The 18,774-nt window shown below is 38.2% G+C and overlaps 1 protein-coding gene across 3 annotated transcripts in view; it reads right to left on the bottom strand.

The window, feature by feature from the left end:
• Positions 1-18,774, bottom strand: part of KCNK2 (potassium channel, two pore domain subfamily K, member 2) — a 251,915-nt gene that overhangs the window by 130,804 nt on the left and 102,337 nt on the right. Inside the window, exons 1-2 of one of the 3 annotated variants that reach the window (XM_011996162.1) lie at positions 18,552-18,768; positions 15,247-15,557 (exon numbers count right to left, since the gene is read on the bottom strand). In XM_011996162.1, the coding sequence (XP_011851552.1) occupies positions 15,247-15,557; positions 18,552-18,597 (357 nt within the window). In that variant the 5' untranslated portion in view covers positions 18,598-18,768. Of the gene's footprint in view, positions 1-15,246; positions 15,558-18,551; positions 18,769-18,774 lie in introns of those variants that run through there. The other 2 variants (XM_011996164.1, XM_011996163.1) reach the window with 2 other exon arrangements.

Here is an 18,774-nt window from a genome sequence, read left to right as displayed (position 1 = left end):
GATGCTGTCATCTCCTATGATAACAGCCTTCTTCTGTAATACCTCCTGAAAGACCTGTCTGAGACACTTCTACAGTTAACTTTTTTATATATTAATATAAGGGATCACAATTACCCTCATTTAATCATTACATATTATATACAGGCATCAAAATATCACATGTACACCCAAAATATGCACAACTATTATATATCAATTTAAAAACTCAAAAAATATTTTAAAAAATAAATAAAATAAAATAATGGAAACAGTATAGTATAGTGAATACAAAAACCAGTAACATAGTTGTTTATTGTCATTATCTAGTATTAGGTAGTACATAATTGTATGTGCAATACTTTAATATGACTAGCAGTACAGTTTGTTTACACCAGCATCACCACAAACACTTGAGTAATGCATTGAGATATGACATTTTGATGGCTACGTTGTAGGCAATAGGAACTCTTAGCTCCATTATAATCGTATTGGACCACCATCATGCATGCAGTCCATCATTGACCAAGAAGTCATAATGTGGCATAACACTGTATTTGCCTAGCACAATGATGATGCAATTGTCTATTTATTTTGAAATTTTCTATTTGTTCACTTCCCATTGCACCTAAAGCCCAGACCTCTTGTCCTACCACATCTACCTCCCTCGCCTCATCCCCTACAGCTGTCCTGATCCACCAGTGACGGCCCGATCACATCAGACCTTTTATGGGTCTTAGAACACATTAAGTGTGTTCTAGCCTTTACATGTGCTGCCTTTTCCTTGAACACTTCCCACCTACCCCCAAAAACCTTTATTTGACTGACTTTCCTTTATCCAAACCTTTGCTAAATGTCATGTCCTCAGAGAAAACTTTTCTCAACAGGGCCCATCTAAAGAAACCCACCTCCCATCTCTATCTCATTAGGCATTGTTTAGTCTTCAGAAGATTAGCACCTTCTGAAATTATCTTGTTCAAGTAGGTATTTGTTATTTAGTCACCTCTCACTAGCATAGCAGCTCCCTGAGAACAAAACTCTCAGTTTAGTTAAAAGTTGATTATATCCCATGCATAGAACGATTCCTTTCAAAAAACAGAAACATAGAATGGATAAATGAATGAGCATGAATTTTAACTATTTCTTGCTTTATATGTGTAGATCATCACACCAACTATCTTAACTCAGGCCTCTATAACAGCTAATACGCTATCCGAGTAAAATAGATAAATGTAAAAATGTTTCCAAGTAGGAATTCAGAAAGAGAATTCAAAATAATCAGTATGTGTCCAAGTGTCCAAACAAATTCAGATTCACAAATCTATACCGCAAATCAATTATCCTTTTCTTTTATATGAATGATAAATTATTTTGCCCAATAATTACAGGTAACTTTGTCTTACAAAATTTTACTTAGTAACAACTGGGAATTATTGTCTCCCATGTTTTTGTTACGCATTTGATGGTTTGTTGATGGTTTGCGACAAATGAAAAACAGCAGAAGCCTGCCTCACTTTCTGAGAAGCAGGATTAAATTGGGTGTTCTGAGAAACCATTTCCTAGTACAATAGGAAACATCAGAACTGCAACCAGCAATGTTTAAATTTCTTTATGGACTGTGATGCCATTAACATTGCAAATTGTTTTTAACTAAAAGAGGCAGAGTCACCAAATTAAGCTTTAAAGTAAAGGTTAACAAGACCTCCATCATATTCACTGGCTTCAATGCTTAAGAAATACCTAGGTCACAGGCATCAGAGATCCTACTGTATGAAAAAAAATGGTGCCCACTAGACATAATTTGTAAGCCTCTCTATGGCTATTTTTAGGAAAATAAGACGTTCCATTTAGATCCAATGCAAAAAAAAATATGTGAACTCTAAATTCATCTAATAACTATGCTTCTCCTTTCTCACCTATTTTGGCCTGCCCTGCTTGGAAATCTGTTTAGGCATCCTGACCACTCCGTTACCCTGTTGGGAACACACACGACACCACAGACCCATGGTGTAGTGACTCCTGGGTTAACAGGACAAAACCTTACTAAGGAATCCCCTCCACATCTAGAAGATAAATAAGGTACCTCTGCCCTCTAGGGTAACCCCAGAATGTCTACATGGACACAAACCTGTGCCTCTTTATTCACAAATCTCAGAATCTGCTTTCCTGGTACTATTCATAGCACACTGGTGCAGAAACCACACGATGTTCAAAGAAAAAGAAGTTAATTTTATTGGACCTGTCACTGAAATCAAATGTTTTCAAATCACTCTTTATTGCATATAAATAATAGTGACAGGAAAGGAGAATGTTTTATTGTCCCAATGGGAACATGTCCTGTTTTAGCAATTATGAGTTCTTGATGAATTCCCTTCTTCCTCTAAGGAAGTGTTAGCGAAATAATAAGAACAGATGCATAACTGTAGAAGAGGAACTTTACAATAGCCAATATGCTGAGACCTTAAAATGGAAAATTTAAGAATTAAGGCCGGGTGTGGTGGCTCAAGCCTGTAATCCCAGCACTTTGGGAGGCCGAGACGGGCGGATCACGAGGTTAGGAGATCCAGACCATCCTGGCTAACACGGTGAAACCCCATCTCTACTAAAACATACAAAAAAACTAGCCGGGCGAGGTGGCGGGCGCCTGTAGTCCCAGTTACTCGGGAGGCTGAGGCAGGAGAATGGCGTAAACCCGGGAGGCGGAGCTTGCAGTGAGCTGAGATCCAGTCTGGGCGACAGAGCCAGACTCCGTCTCAAAAAAAAAAAAAAAAAAGAATTAAAGACTTTTTTCCTTAAAATGTGCTTCACCTTAATCTGTGTGGTCATGTGATGGGGTCTACTGAGCTCCCCCTCCCTTTCCTCTGTCCTGACATGTACTGCTTTTAAATAAATATTTACTTATTTCCCTAAGCTTTCCTTCACTGCCACATCACCAAAGAACATATTACACATTATACTTCTACAAGCTCCTGGTAAATTTCATTCCTCTGGTACTTCTAAAAAGAATACAAACTTTTTAACTTAGCAGTCCACAAATATCAGCACTTTCACTCAACATTACTGTAGACTGAGGATACACTAACTAGAACTCTCTTATGTATGTATAACAATAAATCCAAAAGAATCCTAAGTTTTCTTATATAAACTCCATTGAATACTATGCAGCCATAAAAAGAGAATGAGATCATGTTCTCTTTAGGGACATGGATAAAGCTAGAGGCCATTATTCTTAGCAAACTAATGCAGGAACAGAAAACGAAATAACGTGTTCTCACTTATAAGTGGGAGCTAAATGATTAGAACACGTGGTCATATGGAGAGTAATAACACACACTAGGGCCTATCAGAGGATGGAAGATAGGCTGAGGGATAGAATCAGGAAAATAACAGGTACTAGGCTTAATACCTGAGCGATAAAATAATCTGTGCTATAAACATCCATGACACAAGTTCACCTATGTAACAAACCTGCACATGTACCCCTGAGCTTAAAATAAAAGTTAACTAAATACATGCATACATATATTTTATCCATGAAAGAAAAACAGAAACCCCAGTTTTCTGAGAAACACTTAAAGCAAAACAGAGTGAAATCACATATAGAATAGTATCTCTGGACACACATGCTCTCCTAAGTCATCACAGAGAAAAATAAAACGGCTATGTGCAGAGAAACCACCTCTACAAATCAAATAGCGACTATAAGGTGACAAATTAGGACAGAGAGAAAAATCAATTCACAAAATGTAAGTTGTCATAAAAAGAAGATAATCTACAAAGACTAAAAAATAATTGATTCCTCGTACAAATAAGTATGTTTGGCCAGAGATCTAAAAGAAAGAATTTTAACAGTTAAAAAATGTAGATAAAATAAATATATATTTGAAGACATAAGTGTAATGCTAGATATCTGTTCTGTGATGTTTTAATATAAAATTGAAAAGGGAAATATCAAAGAAATATCAACATAATCTTTAACAACGAGAAATATATTCAATGTTCAATTAAATTTTTAAAATCTCACAAGCCAGGGGAAAGAGACACATAAATGAGAGTTGAAGCTCATCCTTGTCACCTGAAGACTAATGGATTTGGGGGAAAATAAGCAGTCTGCCCTTTTCAAATAGTGGTTCCAGTGACTAGAAGAAGGCTCAAGAGTCACCATGACTCTTTGCCTAAGGACATCATTAAACAATGCCAATACCACTAGAGAGATAACAGAATTTTTTTAAAAAAGAGAGAGAAAGAAAACAAAAAGCCACCCATGGTAAATTATGATTCTCCACTTCTGGAATACTGCCCACAGTTCTAATTGACACTTATCAAAGTCTTAACTAAGCAGAATGTATGTCTGCAAAGGACAACTCAAAGAGGCAAGGGACACTATAACTGCCAAGGAACAGATTAAAAAACAAAACTACTGGGAAGAAAAAGACCCAAGATACACATGATCATAGATTATAAAAACAAAGAGTTGAATGATAATTAATTCTAGATGTGATTGTATCATCCCATTCTCTCACTGGTAAGAATATTACCTAACCTATGTGGATATTTAATAAATGATAAAATAGGCATGAAGGAGACCATTGACCATGCCTATGAGTTCAGAGCAGACTCCAGTTGAATGGCTGAAAGGAGCCACCTTTCATTTCCCAAAAGTCTCTTTTGCAATGTCACAGGTTCTATTCCTCTCTATTTTACTTATTAAAAGATTGAGCCATTTGGACCAAAGGACCACAAGGAAATATAAACTTGTGTTGTTCATCTTCAAACTCCAAACTTCACTTTAAAAGAATCACACCGTCACTTTCACAATCCCAACTAAATACAAAGGAATTGACACCTTCTAGAAAGTAATCATTAAACTTTATCTGCTACTAACCATTAGAGAAAATTGTCAAAATTAAAGCAACTGCATGAAACCATAAGGAATGAACTCAGAAAGGTAGCAGAGGGCAAGAAAATTGTGTAATTTCAAATGATGCCAAAAAAAAAAAAACATTTTTCTTAATTAACATTCACCCCAAAAGGAAGCCATAGCCAATAACAGAAGAGCCATTTAATTTTTTTTTAAAGGGAAAAAGGAAGGTAAGGATGGGGGAGGAAAGAGAAAGAGAGGGGAAGAGAAGGTATCAGAATGGAAGGGGGCAGGAAGAGGAAGGAAGAAAGAAGCGCACGTCTGTAAGTCCTAACCTGAGAGCAAAACCATGGCTGTCAATTTAAGAACTTTTACTTCTGTACTACCAGATGTGTCTAGAATCTTCTTACATGCCTGTCCAAAGCATTATTTTTACCATAATCATACTTTTAGTCCAGACATTAATATGTCATTGGTTAAATTTTACCATTATCCACCGGCTAAGAGAACTATTCTTGGTACCTGCAGGTATAGATTTTTACAAATGCATTTTAGGTAAAAACTTCCTCCTTTTCGGTTGATCCATTAATTATTTTGCTTGCTGTTCATGTGGAAGCAGGACTGAAAGGCAGACCCCACTCACATGCTGGCCTTTCTATCACTAAAGATCCAGGTTCCACCCCCAAAAGAACACAAAGCAAAGCACTATCGTTGAAGAAATTTTAAAAATTAGAAGGGTTGAGAGAAGAAAACAGCATGTCCTAGGACAACTCTGACAGGCTCCACTTAATGCAGTTTTGAACACTGTGAAATCAGAGGTATCTCAAAAACATCATAAATCTGAGAGGGAAGCTTTCTACTAGAAGGAACTCAATATTTTGGTTTAGCTCCATGTTCCATGTCTTTAAAAATGTGTTGTATCAGTTTGTCTGTGTTGCCTATCAAAACATGTGAATTCAAAACGGCCCATGTCATGAAGATTCTTAGAGCTACTTTTACCACAGACAGTCACTGTGTGAGGTTCCCTATGACCCACCCTACCCTTCCCCACCATCACGAGGGGACTCATGAGTCAGAACCCCACTGTATGAAGTCCTCTGTGTCAAAGCCCTTGAAGACTATAGTTTTAAACAAGACTTAGAAAATTCTTGGATGTCTATGAAGAGAAATCATAAATGTTTGAGGTTATGAATACCCCAGTCACCCAGAGTTAATCATTGTGCACTGTATGCTTGGATCAAAATATCACATGTACACCATAAATATGTAACACTATTGTGTATTCATAAAAATTTTAAAATAAATATTTTTAGTAAGAAAAAAAAGTTACTAAATCATCCCCTAACAGTGGTGATTGAAAAATGGAGGCAGCAAAATGGCATGCGTACATGATCCCATATGTGTAAAATCTTGTGTGGAAAGATGTGTATGTGTGTATGTTCACATACACCCGCTTCGGTATATCCATATATGCTTATAGGTCTAACGAGAGGTTTGCTTTCTTCTTTCTACCTTCCTGTATTACTTGAATTTTGTGCAACAAAAAACTATTACTACTCTGTGAATGCTAGCAAGCAAGAAAAGATAAAAGTCCTATAATCCCGCAAGTAGCGCATTAATTTAGTGTGTCTTTGCAACTATTTCCCCTTGCGTCCCCTCTTGCCTTCCCTGATTTACCTCACCTAGTCATGCCCCAGTATGAGGCATGCCCAGTCACACAGATTTTAGCAAAATATTTTATTTGCCCTTTTGTGTCCTTATAATTGTGCTCAGTTTACCATGAGTAAATGTTCTGCCTTCACACCTACAGACCTGCTGTGTCTTCAGCTGCTCATCTTTGGTATTACAGCACAGAGCACAAAGACGCCTTAAGCAGTGTTTACTGGGTTTACAATCCAGCAGCAGTTTAAAATTAAGGAAGCATGTTCTTGATGCACAGATCATAAATCTGATTTGGTTTGTAGCGTTGGGTAAAACAGGAGCCTGGGGTGAAAAAAACACCACCCAATAGCATCGCTTCTAAAGAGACCATTTGGTACTGTGGAAAGAAGCGTTAGAGCCACCTGAAGAGAAGCTCTGCAGTTCTAACGTTTGCTGTGCCACTTTCAGCATCTCAAGCTGAAACAGGCAGAGTGGTCTTTGGTTAAACAGTATGTGTCTCAATTTACTCATCTGTAAAACGGTGCTCATGAAGAAAAACCTGTTTCCTAACAAAGCAAGACAGAAGATTTATCAAAGTACCTCTAGGATGCAGACTTGAACTAAATATTTATTGGGTATCTAATATGGCTAGACATGTGTTGTACACATTCCTGTATAACTGTGTAAGAGGAAAGCACTGGAGATGGAGTTATCAAGAAGAATCTGGTTAAGGTGCCATTTGCTTCTTTCTGAACTGCAAGGCACTTAATCTGTCTGTCCCTCGGTTTCTCCATTTTACAAATATGAATTATTACATACGTGCCTCAGGGATGTGAGAATTAAGTAATATAATTTACCTTAAAGTGTAAAATGATATATAAATATATGATAAAAATACACAAACATGGAATATACAACTCTCAGAATTTTAGAGCTATTACTAAAATTAATATTGACAGAACTACACTGGTCCAACCTCACTATTTGACTGAGCTCTACATTTAAGTCTTGTTTTCAGCTTAGACTAAATAAATTTTCTGCCAAAAAATATTTTGAAATATATGAAAATTTACATGCAGAATAATTTCTCTCCTTCTCAAAAAACCATCCCATCTATCAAATAATATTCTAGTCATTATTTTAAAATAATATTCCTTTTCAATCACATCAGTTTGAGTGATATTTTATTGATATATACCACTCGTATGGCATTTTTCTCATTTTGTATCCAATATTAACTTGTTAATCTTCATATGTTCTTCAAAGATAAAATTTTCTGACAGACTACTTTCAAGTTTTATAATAAAAACCTAATTATTAATAAATAGATCACGAAAATGTCTCAACTGCTACTCGATGTAGTTATACAAGAAAAAGTATTTTGCAAGCCAGCATGAACATATGGGCAGAGAGTGAAAGCAAGAATGATTTATTCCTCTAAGAAAGTAGCACGTGGGGGAGTCCTACGAAAATTGGAAATTGACACGGTTTTCTTTAAGACTTCTATATCCCCATTTGGTAGCCCAGTTCCCTCTTGGAACTCTCACCTTTGGAGCACTGACATTTAAGTAGCATCTAGTTAATCTGGTAAAATAATTCAAGCTACTAGGTTAATGTACATCCAAGAAGGTTACGCATGGCACTGCTTTAAAGTGCTTTTTTCCAGAGATTAACCCAAAGGACATAAAGTATTTATGGGATGTTTAGACATTTTGCAGGCTATTTTTATGTTCCTAAAATCTATAATTAAGTACAAAAAGTTTTATGAGAAGAGTAAAACCACTGGTAAGAAAAGAAAGCCTTTTTAGATGCTTTCTGGACAGCATGTTATCTGTCCATAAATAAAAAACAATTATACTCTTTCTAAGACTGAGGTCAAATATCTAATATACCTGAGTGCTTACACAAATCAGAATGACAGGCACCAAATCATTGTATTAGGTTGGTACAAAAGTAATTGCAGTTTTTGCCATTGAAAGTAATGACAAAAACCACATTTGCACCAACCATATATATATACACACACACACGTATGTGGATATTTATATATATATGTATACATAAGAATATATTTATATAAATATATATATTTATATATGTGTACACATATATATTTATATGTGTGTGTGTGTATATATATATAAAATAATGTTTCTTTTAAGTGGCCCTTAAAGGAAAATAATAAAATAAAATCTTTGTAGGTCTAGGGGCATAGAGTGATACAGTTTCCTAAAATGAGAGAAATATCCTTGAAATCTTTTGGATTCTAGTCCTTACAGATTGCTACATGTTGAAGTGCTCCTGGAATCACATTAGAATCTCTGTTCATTTCAACCTACACTCATTCCCCAGATGTTTTTATCCAGTGTCTTGATTTTAAATAGCTTCTATATAATGATGACTTCCAAATGTGTATCTTCAGCCTGGCCCCTCCCCCAAACTCCAAACTCATATTTGCAGCTTCCTACTCAACGTCTCCACTTGGATGTCCTAATAATCAACTCAAATTTCACATGGCTGTGCTGACCTGAAATCAGTCTGAGCTGTTTTGCCTAAATACAGCACCGTCCCTTGGTAAAGGCATGAGACACGATAACCGAGAGTGTCACTTTATAGCCATGGTCTGAGGAGTTTCAGGGAAGTTGGCACCAGCTTGTCAGCATTGCTTATTAGTAACAGTGCAATGGATGATTTGCACCTGGTCTTGGTGAGACTCTGGGGAACTATGTCGCTGGGGCTGGTTACATGGGAAACATAGCCCTATATGACCAGCAAGATATAAGAAGCCCTGGCTGACACCTCTTTTTAGGTTATTTGGTTCCAAAATGTTCCATGCACACATCAGTGGTTCTTGATTCAAGAGAGGAGTGTCCTGGTATGGCCTTGCAGAGGAAGTATCGCTGGAGCTGGCACTGGCCTCTGCAGACCCCTTGCTGTCATGCAGCCTTTGCCTCTGATGCATGGCTTTACTTGGGTACTGTTGCTATATATCTATCATTTTCCTGCAATAACCTGTGGATCTGTAAGCCCTGCTATGTGGCATCCCATAAATTTTCCTCAATAACTAAAACATGTCTAACTGACACAATTAGTGCAATGTCCAAAGCTAAGCTGCTGACATTATGCCCAAAACCAGCTCTTTTTCACTCTTCCCCATCTCAGGAAAGTGGGAGCCCCATTCTGTTCATTCCCTGAGACAAAAATCTTGGGGTTGTCCTTGATTCCTCTCCCTTGCACTGCACCTCTGGTCAATCAGCAAACCCCACTGGCTTTCCTTCCAAAATATATCCAGAATCTGATCACATCTCACAACCCCTTAGTTTAAGCCTCCCTCATTTCTTACCAGGATTATTACAACAGCTTCCTGCCCGCCTCCCCTGTTGCTACCCACAGCCTTGTGCAGTCTATTCTCAACATCACAGCCAGGGAAATTCTGTTGAAATGTAAGCCGAGCTGGATATTTATCTGCATCAAAAAGCCAAACTCCTTATGATGATGACTTCCAGGGCCCTACATGACCTCGCCCCCATTACCCGCCTGACACCACCTTCTACCTCTCCATCCCAGCATCCTTGCAGTTCTTCTACATGCCAGAAACTCTCTCCTCGGTGAAAACCTCTGTATATGATGAGTATTCTGCCTAAGTGTTATTCCCCAGACAGCTACTTGGCTATTTCCCTCACTCTTCACTTAAAAGTCACCTTATTAGTGAAGCCTCCCTAGTGACCATATCTGGAATTAATCACCAACACCATCCAACACTTTCTAGCCCTCTCCACTGCTTTATTTTTTCTCCTGAAACTTACTTTATCAAACATATTACCTTCCCCAGCAAATGTAAACTCACTGATGGTACAAATTTTCATCTGATGTTATTCTCCACTGTCTTTCAGCACTTAGGACAATGTACACAGTAGGCATTCAACAAATGTTTTTGAATGAATGAATGAATGATTATAGAATTAATATAAAACAATGTTTTGTTTGGTTTTTGAAGGCCACTATCACTGGTATTCTAGAGAAGGCATGTTTATTTATCCTGTAGCTCCAAGTATCCTCTGCTACACAGCCAAGTGCCCACAAAACTGACACCAGGTGGAGGAGTAGACCTAGGATAAAGCCCACCTCCCTGGTATGGAACAATGCTCTGCGGTCTACTTTGTTAAACCTGTTCATGCCCCTGCCCCTCACACCCAGATATTCAGTTACTGGAGTATACCATACCCGTTCTGCTTAGAATGTCCACTAGTCCCCCTCGTCTTCCCCTAGAGCACTCTGAAGCACCTTAAAATCAAGTTTCCTTTCACATCTTTTGTACCTTCCTCTCACTAAACGCTTAATTTCTTCCTCAGGGTCCCAATATTTAGGGATTCCAGCTCCAGTCTGTAAGTATTTCTATGGTAATGCTATTGTGCCTATGTTGATAGCTATCTCCTTTGATTGACATGTAGAAAGGAGAGCTTGAGAGAAGCCATATTTTTTTTCCATCATCTTAAATGGCTCAACACCCACCATTGAGGTAAACACATTGGAGGTCCTCAATAAATGCCACTGGATGAACCAAAATGAGATGCCTAGTGTAAAGAGAAGATAATCCCTTCAGCAGGAAGACTTTGAAGATCTAGACCTGAGGCCACCAGATGACCTTGTCCAAACATGTGAGTTTCTTCACCCCAAAACAGACAATATCTTCCCAACCTAGCTCAAGAAGGAGTGGGGTTCAAGTTAGAAAACAAAAAGGTCAAGTGTCCTATAAGATATTTATATTGTCAACATATAGATCATAGATTTCACTCTATTTTTTAACCCTATAATTTATTCAGCTCACATGGAAATAAATGAAGACCAGATATGTCTAATGTGACCATCCTCTACTGGTTTGCCACATTTAAATGGGAAAATACTGATATAATCCTGTCATCCAGAAAGAATTTTAAGATTCCAGTTTATATACTTTTCAATTTGGAAAGAAAGATATGCTATATGTACAGAGAACTATAATATCCATTATACCTTAACATATGGAATAACAGGAAACTTTACATCAAATGTTTACTAAATTATTTTTAAAAGCAGTCAATACCAGAACTAAGTTCTAGATTTTATCCAAAGATTTGAATGACAGTTCTTCCACCACGCACTCTTGGAAACTGAAGTGCCCCTTGCTTCAGTGTCCCTATAAGGTAAAAGCAGATAATAAGGCACCTACCACTTAGGATTGTTTAAGAGAGTTATATGAGATAATATAGGTAAACAGTTAGAATAATGCCTTGCACAAAGTAAGTGCTAATTAAATTTTGGCTATTGTTAATGGTATCCAGGGCTCTTAAAATTTAAACAGGTGGGGCGCAGTGGCTCACGTCTGTAATCTCAGCACTTTGGGAGGCTGAGGCATGTAGATCACCTGAGGTCGGGAGTTCGAGACCAGCCTGACCAACATGGAGAAACCCCATCTCTACTAAAAATATGAAATTAGCTGGGCGTGGTGGCACATGCCTGCAATCCCAGCTACTCGGGAGGCTGAGGTAGGAGAATCACTTGAACCCACGAGGCAGAGGTTGCAGTGAGCTGAGATCACGCTATTGCACTCTAGCCTGGGCAACAAGAGGGAAACATTGTCTCAAAAAGAAAAAAGAAAGAAATTTAAACAATTTGCCATATATGTTTCTGTACTGACATCACATAAGTTTAAATGTAATGGGAGTTGAAAATCATATGCTCAAAACACGTCAGGCTGGCAAAGGTATCTGTTTTGATATCTTTGCCCCTCCCCAACCTTGTCTTGAAAGTCCAGTGCCAAAAACAACACTTAGTACATACACACATGTTTCTACAACAAAAGCAGTTGATCTCATCTGCCTTAATGCTCCATTACCTATATCTTCCCACACCTCCCCAACCTCACCCTGAGACACAACTACAGCATGAAATCAAGTTGCTATAGTCCAACCAGAGGAGTAATTAATAACCTAGTGCCTGAGACCAGACTAGACTAACTGCACCTGATATTGGCCCACTGTCAGACCACTCACTTCCTCCTCTGTCTTCACTCACCATAATATGTAGCAGAATTTCTTCAACAACACTAGAACTGAAATGCTAACTACTCCAACTGTTTCTGCCCTCAGCACTGAAAGTAGATGAGCTCCAAAAGAGCAAAGACTCCTAGGAAAAATGCCTGACCAAAAGATTCTGAAGACCTGAACTCTCATCCGAATGATGCTGTCTAATCCTTAATGTTGTGGTATTGCTGCCCAATAGACACACTCATGAGGTTTTAAGCGATGATTACATGGGAAAATAAATGTGAAAGAAAAGATTGGAAAATTTATAAGAATCATATGAAGGAAGTGTAATTCCAATATATGATTACTGGCTTATTTAACTTCCTCCCTGTTTACACACTAATCTTGATCCTTGAAGCCATGGCATTGTAAAGATTTCTTTTATCAAAATAAATTATGTTGAAAAAGAAAAAATAATTATTAAAACCAATGGGTTATAAAGGTGAACAGTATAAGAGTAAATAATAGGTAATTTCTGCGTTGAAAAATATTGACTCAGCATAAAAAAGATTTTTACAAAGCAAAAATAATCAACAGAGAAAATTAATAAAGTTAAAATGGATTGCCCATGCAGAGCATAGAGAAAAATCTTAGGTCATATTTTGATTTCTGCTTGTTTCCATTTCAAAGACGATGTAGCAAAAAGTGGTCAGTATTCACCACCAGATTGCTCCTACCTGCCATGACCTTCAAGTTATCTTTAGAATTCTTAATAAATCTGGGTAATACTGGATAGTGAGACCATTTTCAAATTCACACAAAATTTCTTCCAGTGTTGTCCTGAAACGCTGGTGATGTCTTTTTTTTTTTCCCCCGTCCTGTCCAATCAGCAAATCATTCCAGGTGATAAGAATGCAACTACATGAATCAGAGGCTACAATCCAATGAAGGGACAAGAGAGGAAAACAATAACCACAAAAAACAAATCTAACACTTTCTGAGCACCAAAACACTTTACATGGATTATCTCTTTACCTCACAACAACCCTACTTGATAGATACTCTTTCCTCATTCCAGATAGATCATTTAAGGATTAAAGAGGAAAACTACTTGTTTAAGATGACACTTCCAATAAAACACTCAACTGCAGTTCAACACACATCCTGTCTGCTCCCAAAGTTGAAGCTTTTACTACTGCACCATGCTGCCTCCACCAAGATATCCAAGAGCTCTTCTTCAGAAACCAAGGGAAGTGAGGATTCTTCAGAGATTTTTAGTACCTCATAGGACTATGTGGCCCAACGAGAGAATGAAGTGAAAGTGATCTTACATGGGACCAGGGAAGGGGGCAGTTGGGACAATAATGTTAGCTGGTACTTTCACTGTCAATACTGAAAAGGTCACCATCATCTAAAAATCCTAGAGAATTCAGTATATAAGTGAACAGCATTTTCAAAACTTAAATCAAATTTTCAGATGCAGAAATTTCTGAATGTGGTAGAAACTAAATAGGTGCTAGAGAACACTAGTTTTGATATCTTTCAATAAAATTTGAATAAGAACATGTATGCATATGCTGTAAATTGAGAGGACTGTGAAGGACAGAGATAGCATCTTGAGATTCAAGGCAAGAGGAAATGAGAGAAAGGGTCCTCAAACAAAAAGCAGGATTAAAGTCAACAATAATTTCTCCCCTCAATCCACTATTCCAACTCATTCAAACAATGTAAAACCAAATATGAAACAAGAAAGAACATGCTCAGATGATGTCTCACAGATAATTTCCATTCCAATTTGAATTAAATCAGGTAAGAAAAGTAGGCTCTATAGGAAAAGAAATGTGTATACAATTAAAACATTTTTAACAACCAGTCAAGTCACTCCTTGTGAGAAAATTCTAAAGCTTTCTTCTTGACTAAGATCCTGATTTGATCAATGAATTGTTTTATGCAAAAGAAATCTACAAAAAACAAAATACTGTCATCTCTAAAGAGCCTAACTGAAACTTATTGGGATTAATTTTTAAAACAAAATGTTTTTCTGTAAGGATATTGTTCGCTATTATAGGGTAAATTAGAACTAAATTAGTTTTATTCAAAAACTCTTTTTCTGTGTAGTAGTAAATTTATCTTAGCTGGGAGTTAGAGAAGCAATAATTAATCACTTATCTGCAGATACTTTAAAAAGGTAGTTGTCAAAGTTACACCTTGGCTAAAGAGGTAAGCTACAACTTGTTGACCTAAGGGGTACTCATCTCAAGAGGGTCACATCATGAATTCATCTTTTCTATCTTATGATGGCCACTGCCAAGATTAAAGCACATTTCTGTATATTTTGTTTCCCTCTCCTTTGCCACAGCAGTGTTTCTCAGTTGACAATGATCATCCTAACCATGAGGACCTTCGGCATGGTAACCCCAACCCTATGGGTGTCCACTGGTACTTCTAAGACAGGGGAAAGGGAAAGAAAGCGGAAAGACAACAGGAAAGAAATACAGAAGAACAGAAGCAGAAGAGGATGTGAAGGAACACTGGGAGAGAGAACTAAAAGAGGAAGAGAAGAAAAGATGACAGAAGTGAGAGTATAGGCAGAAGAAGTGGAAATGAGACAAAGAAACTGGGGGAAAGAGCTATATGTTAAGGCAAACGAGGTGGGATAGGGCTCCCACCAGCACACCCGTAATACACTGGGCTACAAGTTGTCTCCTATCACTTTCTTTCCCATTTGGGGGAACGGAGTAACAACTCCTCCCATGCCATTACCTGAATGAGTTCGTCCAGCTCTGTCGAATTGACACAGGAATGTTGGGATATGAATGTTTGCTTCTGGATCACAATGGTGGTCCTCTGTGAAATCTCATGAGGCTGCTCCAATGCTTTGAACACGGTGGCTCCGATGATCAGGTAGAGGACAACCACCAGGAATATCGTGGAGACTGTCTTCCATTTCATAACATTAATGGTCGTGTCACTCTCCACCCGGGAAGCAAGCACTGTGGGTTTCGTGGAAAACGAGAGCCTCGGTTTGGAGTTCTGAGCGGCAGATTTAGGATCCAGCAAGTCAGGTGCCGCCACTGACAACAACAGAGAATGAGGGTTAGGTTGGAGGAGATGAGAAGGGAATTGGTCGGGCTTCTTCTTTAAGGGGTCAGAGAAGGTTGACTGAATTCCGCTGGCTCTCCTGGTGGAAGCTCTGGAACCCAAACCAGGAGTGCTGTCACTAGATCTCAGGACCACATATATTGGTTCAAGGAAAAGGGGCTGGATCTGTGCTCTCTGCTGCTACTAGAGTTTCAAATAAAAGGGAAAAAACTGGAGTCGAACCAAGAAACTTCAAAAAAAGAAAAGAATGCCTCAGGGCTTCTTAATAAATTTCTAAATTTACATCTGTCCACTGTGGACTTTACATTTGTCCAGTCCACAAAGAGATACTGAACTCCTAAAAGTTGATGGAATATTCAGGAAGACGGCTCACGGTTATTTCCGTTCTCAAGAAATTTATCCAGTATCTATAACTAGATATTGGAATATTCAGGAAGATGGTTCACGGTTATTCTCGTTCTCAAGAAATTTATACCACAAGCAAGCAATATAAAGAACATTCTCTATTTAATTTATTACAATAAATGAATTGCATTATAAGAGAATTTGTGATCCAAACATTGTTGCTCAAAATAAATCATTCATCATTTTCTGGTAAAACATGGTGGTAAATAAACCACTCGATGGTCAAATCTTGTCTTTTTGCCCATCCTCCAAAGTGGGCTCGTGATGAAACATTCTCTGTATTTTGTTTTTCAATCTCTGACCTGTTTTACAAATAAAAGTTACTGCTAATCATTGTGTCAATCCTAGACACAACCAAGAGAAGACAAGTACCTTCCTTTTCAAATGTGAACAGTATCAAGGAAAAAAAAAAAAAAAAAACCATGGCTCACAGCTTAGACTCTCTACATGCTCTGTTCAAAGCTAATTGCTCCATTAGAGTGGATTTATATGGTTCTCTTACAAATTGCCATATACTCTGAGGTGACTATAAATCCATTTATTATTTATCACAGATGTTCAAAAATATCATTAATGGATTTCTTTTTCAAAAATATAAGAGATACTAGACTTCTACTTGCTAAGAGGAAAATAAACCATCTACTACAGGACATTTTACTGAAAGACAACATTCAACTAAAAAGGGTTAATAGAATGGCCGAAAAATAAGACTTCTAAAAACCATCAACTCAAACAGAATAATCAACTTAAAGTCCATAATTGTTACAGATTTCAGTTAACTTGCTATCATGTATATAATAAAAATTATAAAATGATAATCTTATCTAAAACACACTTTCAGGTAAGTATATAAGAAATCTCCATGGAATTGCACTCAAATACCCTACAGCCACCTGAAATTACTTCAGTATGAGAAGCTAATAAAAAATGCCAATTTTCACATGGCTGCCTACCCTGCCCTCTTACCGAACACTGTGAGTTAAATGTAGGCTACCATAGTTTTAATTTATAAAACACATCTCTAATTGCCCATCAAAAAGAAGCTTTGCAAACAAAGCTATTTAAAACACTAGACCTAAGTAGTGTTGTAAAATGATGGCAGAAGGCAGGATCCTCAATCAGCAAAGCTCTGAATGGATCTGATTTGGAAGAAATGAAATTAGAGCTGTGAGGTTTCTGTACCCATGGCTCCAAGTGGAGACTCCATGTACATATAGTTTATTACAGCAATTTCCTAAGGTTCAACCTACTACACAGAAGAATGCACATGTTTCTCTCCTGATACATTCACCTGTTCCAAATAAAGCCACAGCTAGTAGACACCTTTAAAATATTTATAAAGACACCTTCACTCAAAATTAGCACTGGACATGTGTTAAATACTATAATTTTAAAAAACTGTTAAAATAGAAGTGCTGATAATAGCTAAAATCACTACAATCTGCAGACTCCCCACAACCTCCTAGCTGCTTAGTGAGTCTGAGTGAAAAACAAAAGTCATAATTTAAAATTTAGCCATCTTTGGAATAAAAACAACAAAAAATTACATAGAAGTTCCACAGTATCACTCTAAATGAAGCTTTCCAAGCCTCTCCTCCTCAGATCTCTGTGCTCTCCTATTTGTGATTTTTCACATCAGTGGTTTCCACTCTGCAGAACCAGAAAGCACTAAGACTGTTTACCTTGATGTCACCAAATCCCAATCTGAAATTCCTTTAAGACATTGCCACATTGCCATTATATGCTTTTGGGAGAAAGCGGCAGGTATTTTTAAAATATTGTGTGTGTGTGTGTGTGTGTGTGTGTCTGTGCATTAACCTAATACATTTCCAGAAGGAGTTCAATTCTTTTAAGCTGTTGCCTTATTTTTTAATTAGCAGAAATATATGTAATGTACATTTGGCAGACAGAATGGACAAAAACTGATGAAATACCAAAATAATATTTAAAAAAATAAAAGCAGACTTTTCTCTTTAATACAGGGAACCTCTTGGTTTCCACCTCCACGCCATTTGATGTATGATCAGGGAGAGAAGCTGCCCCTTCCACACACACTCAACACCGTCACTACCCACTCCCCTCCCCCAGTTCATCACAGTCTTCTGTTAATCCCGGTCTTCTGTTCTCACCCAGATATGTCTTCGCTCCAGCTGTGACTGACCACTGAATAGCAGGGGAAACAAGCTTTTTTCAGCACCACTGCCTGTCCCACCAGGCAATGGGCAACAAGTGTGACCAGGGTCACCATGAGTCCTGCCTGTCCGCTACTCCCAAGGGCTGACCCTCCTTCTCCATGGGAAACTCCCCCAAGGTGTTCCAAACCCATACCTCAGGCAGATGCAAAAACCCCGGGCACCGGCGGGAGAAGGGGGAGACGCGGCGAGGAGAGGATCTGGCAAGGGTTTGCCTCCAAATCCAGATTATGACCCAACACTTTGGACGCGAAGCGAAGATGGGAAACTGCCGCTTGCTGAGAGGGGGCATTTGCAGTCCTCCCAGAACAGGCTGGGGCAGGAGAGCTTGCGGCCAGAAGGGTGGGGGTACCGGAGGGGGGGTCTCACCTCCTGCTCTATAGCCGGGTCTCTCCCGCGAGGCGCTGGGAAGCATGAGGCATGCAGCATTCAAAATGTTTTTTGAAAAAGACGGACTTGAAGCTTTTTTTTTACAAACACGCCATTGTACTCACTTCTTATTCAGAGACGGGCTGCGCGCTCCGAGCTGCACGGGCAGGCATTTTCCCCGGCTTTGTTTTACAAGGTGGGGAGAGCGGGGCTGGACGCGGGA

The sequence above is a fragment of the Mandrillus leucophaeus genome, unplaced genomic scaffold, assembly GCF_000951045.1.
Source record: "Mandrillus leucophaeus isolate KB7577 unplaced genomic scaffold, Mleu.le_1.0 Scaffold503, whole genome shotgun sequence".
NCBI classification, from domain to species: domain Eukaryota; kingdom Metazoa; phylum Chordata; class Mammalia; order Primates; family Cercopithecidae; genus Mandrillus; species Mandrillus leucophaeus.
The sequence above is the reverse complement of the archived record's forward strand: the minus strand, read 5'-3'. Positions and strand labels throughout refer to the sequence as shown.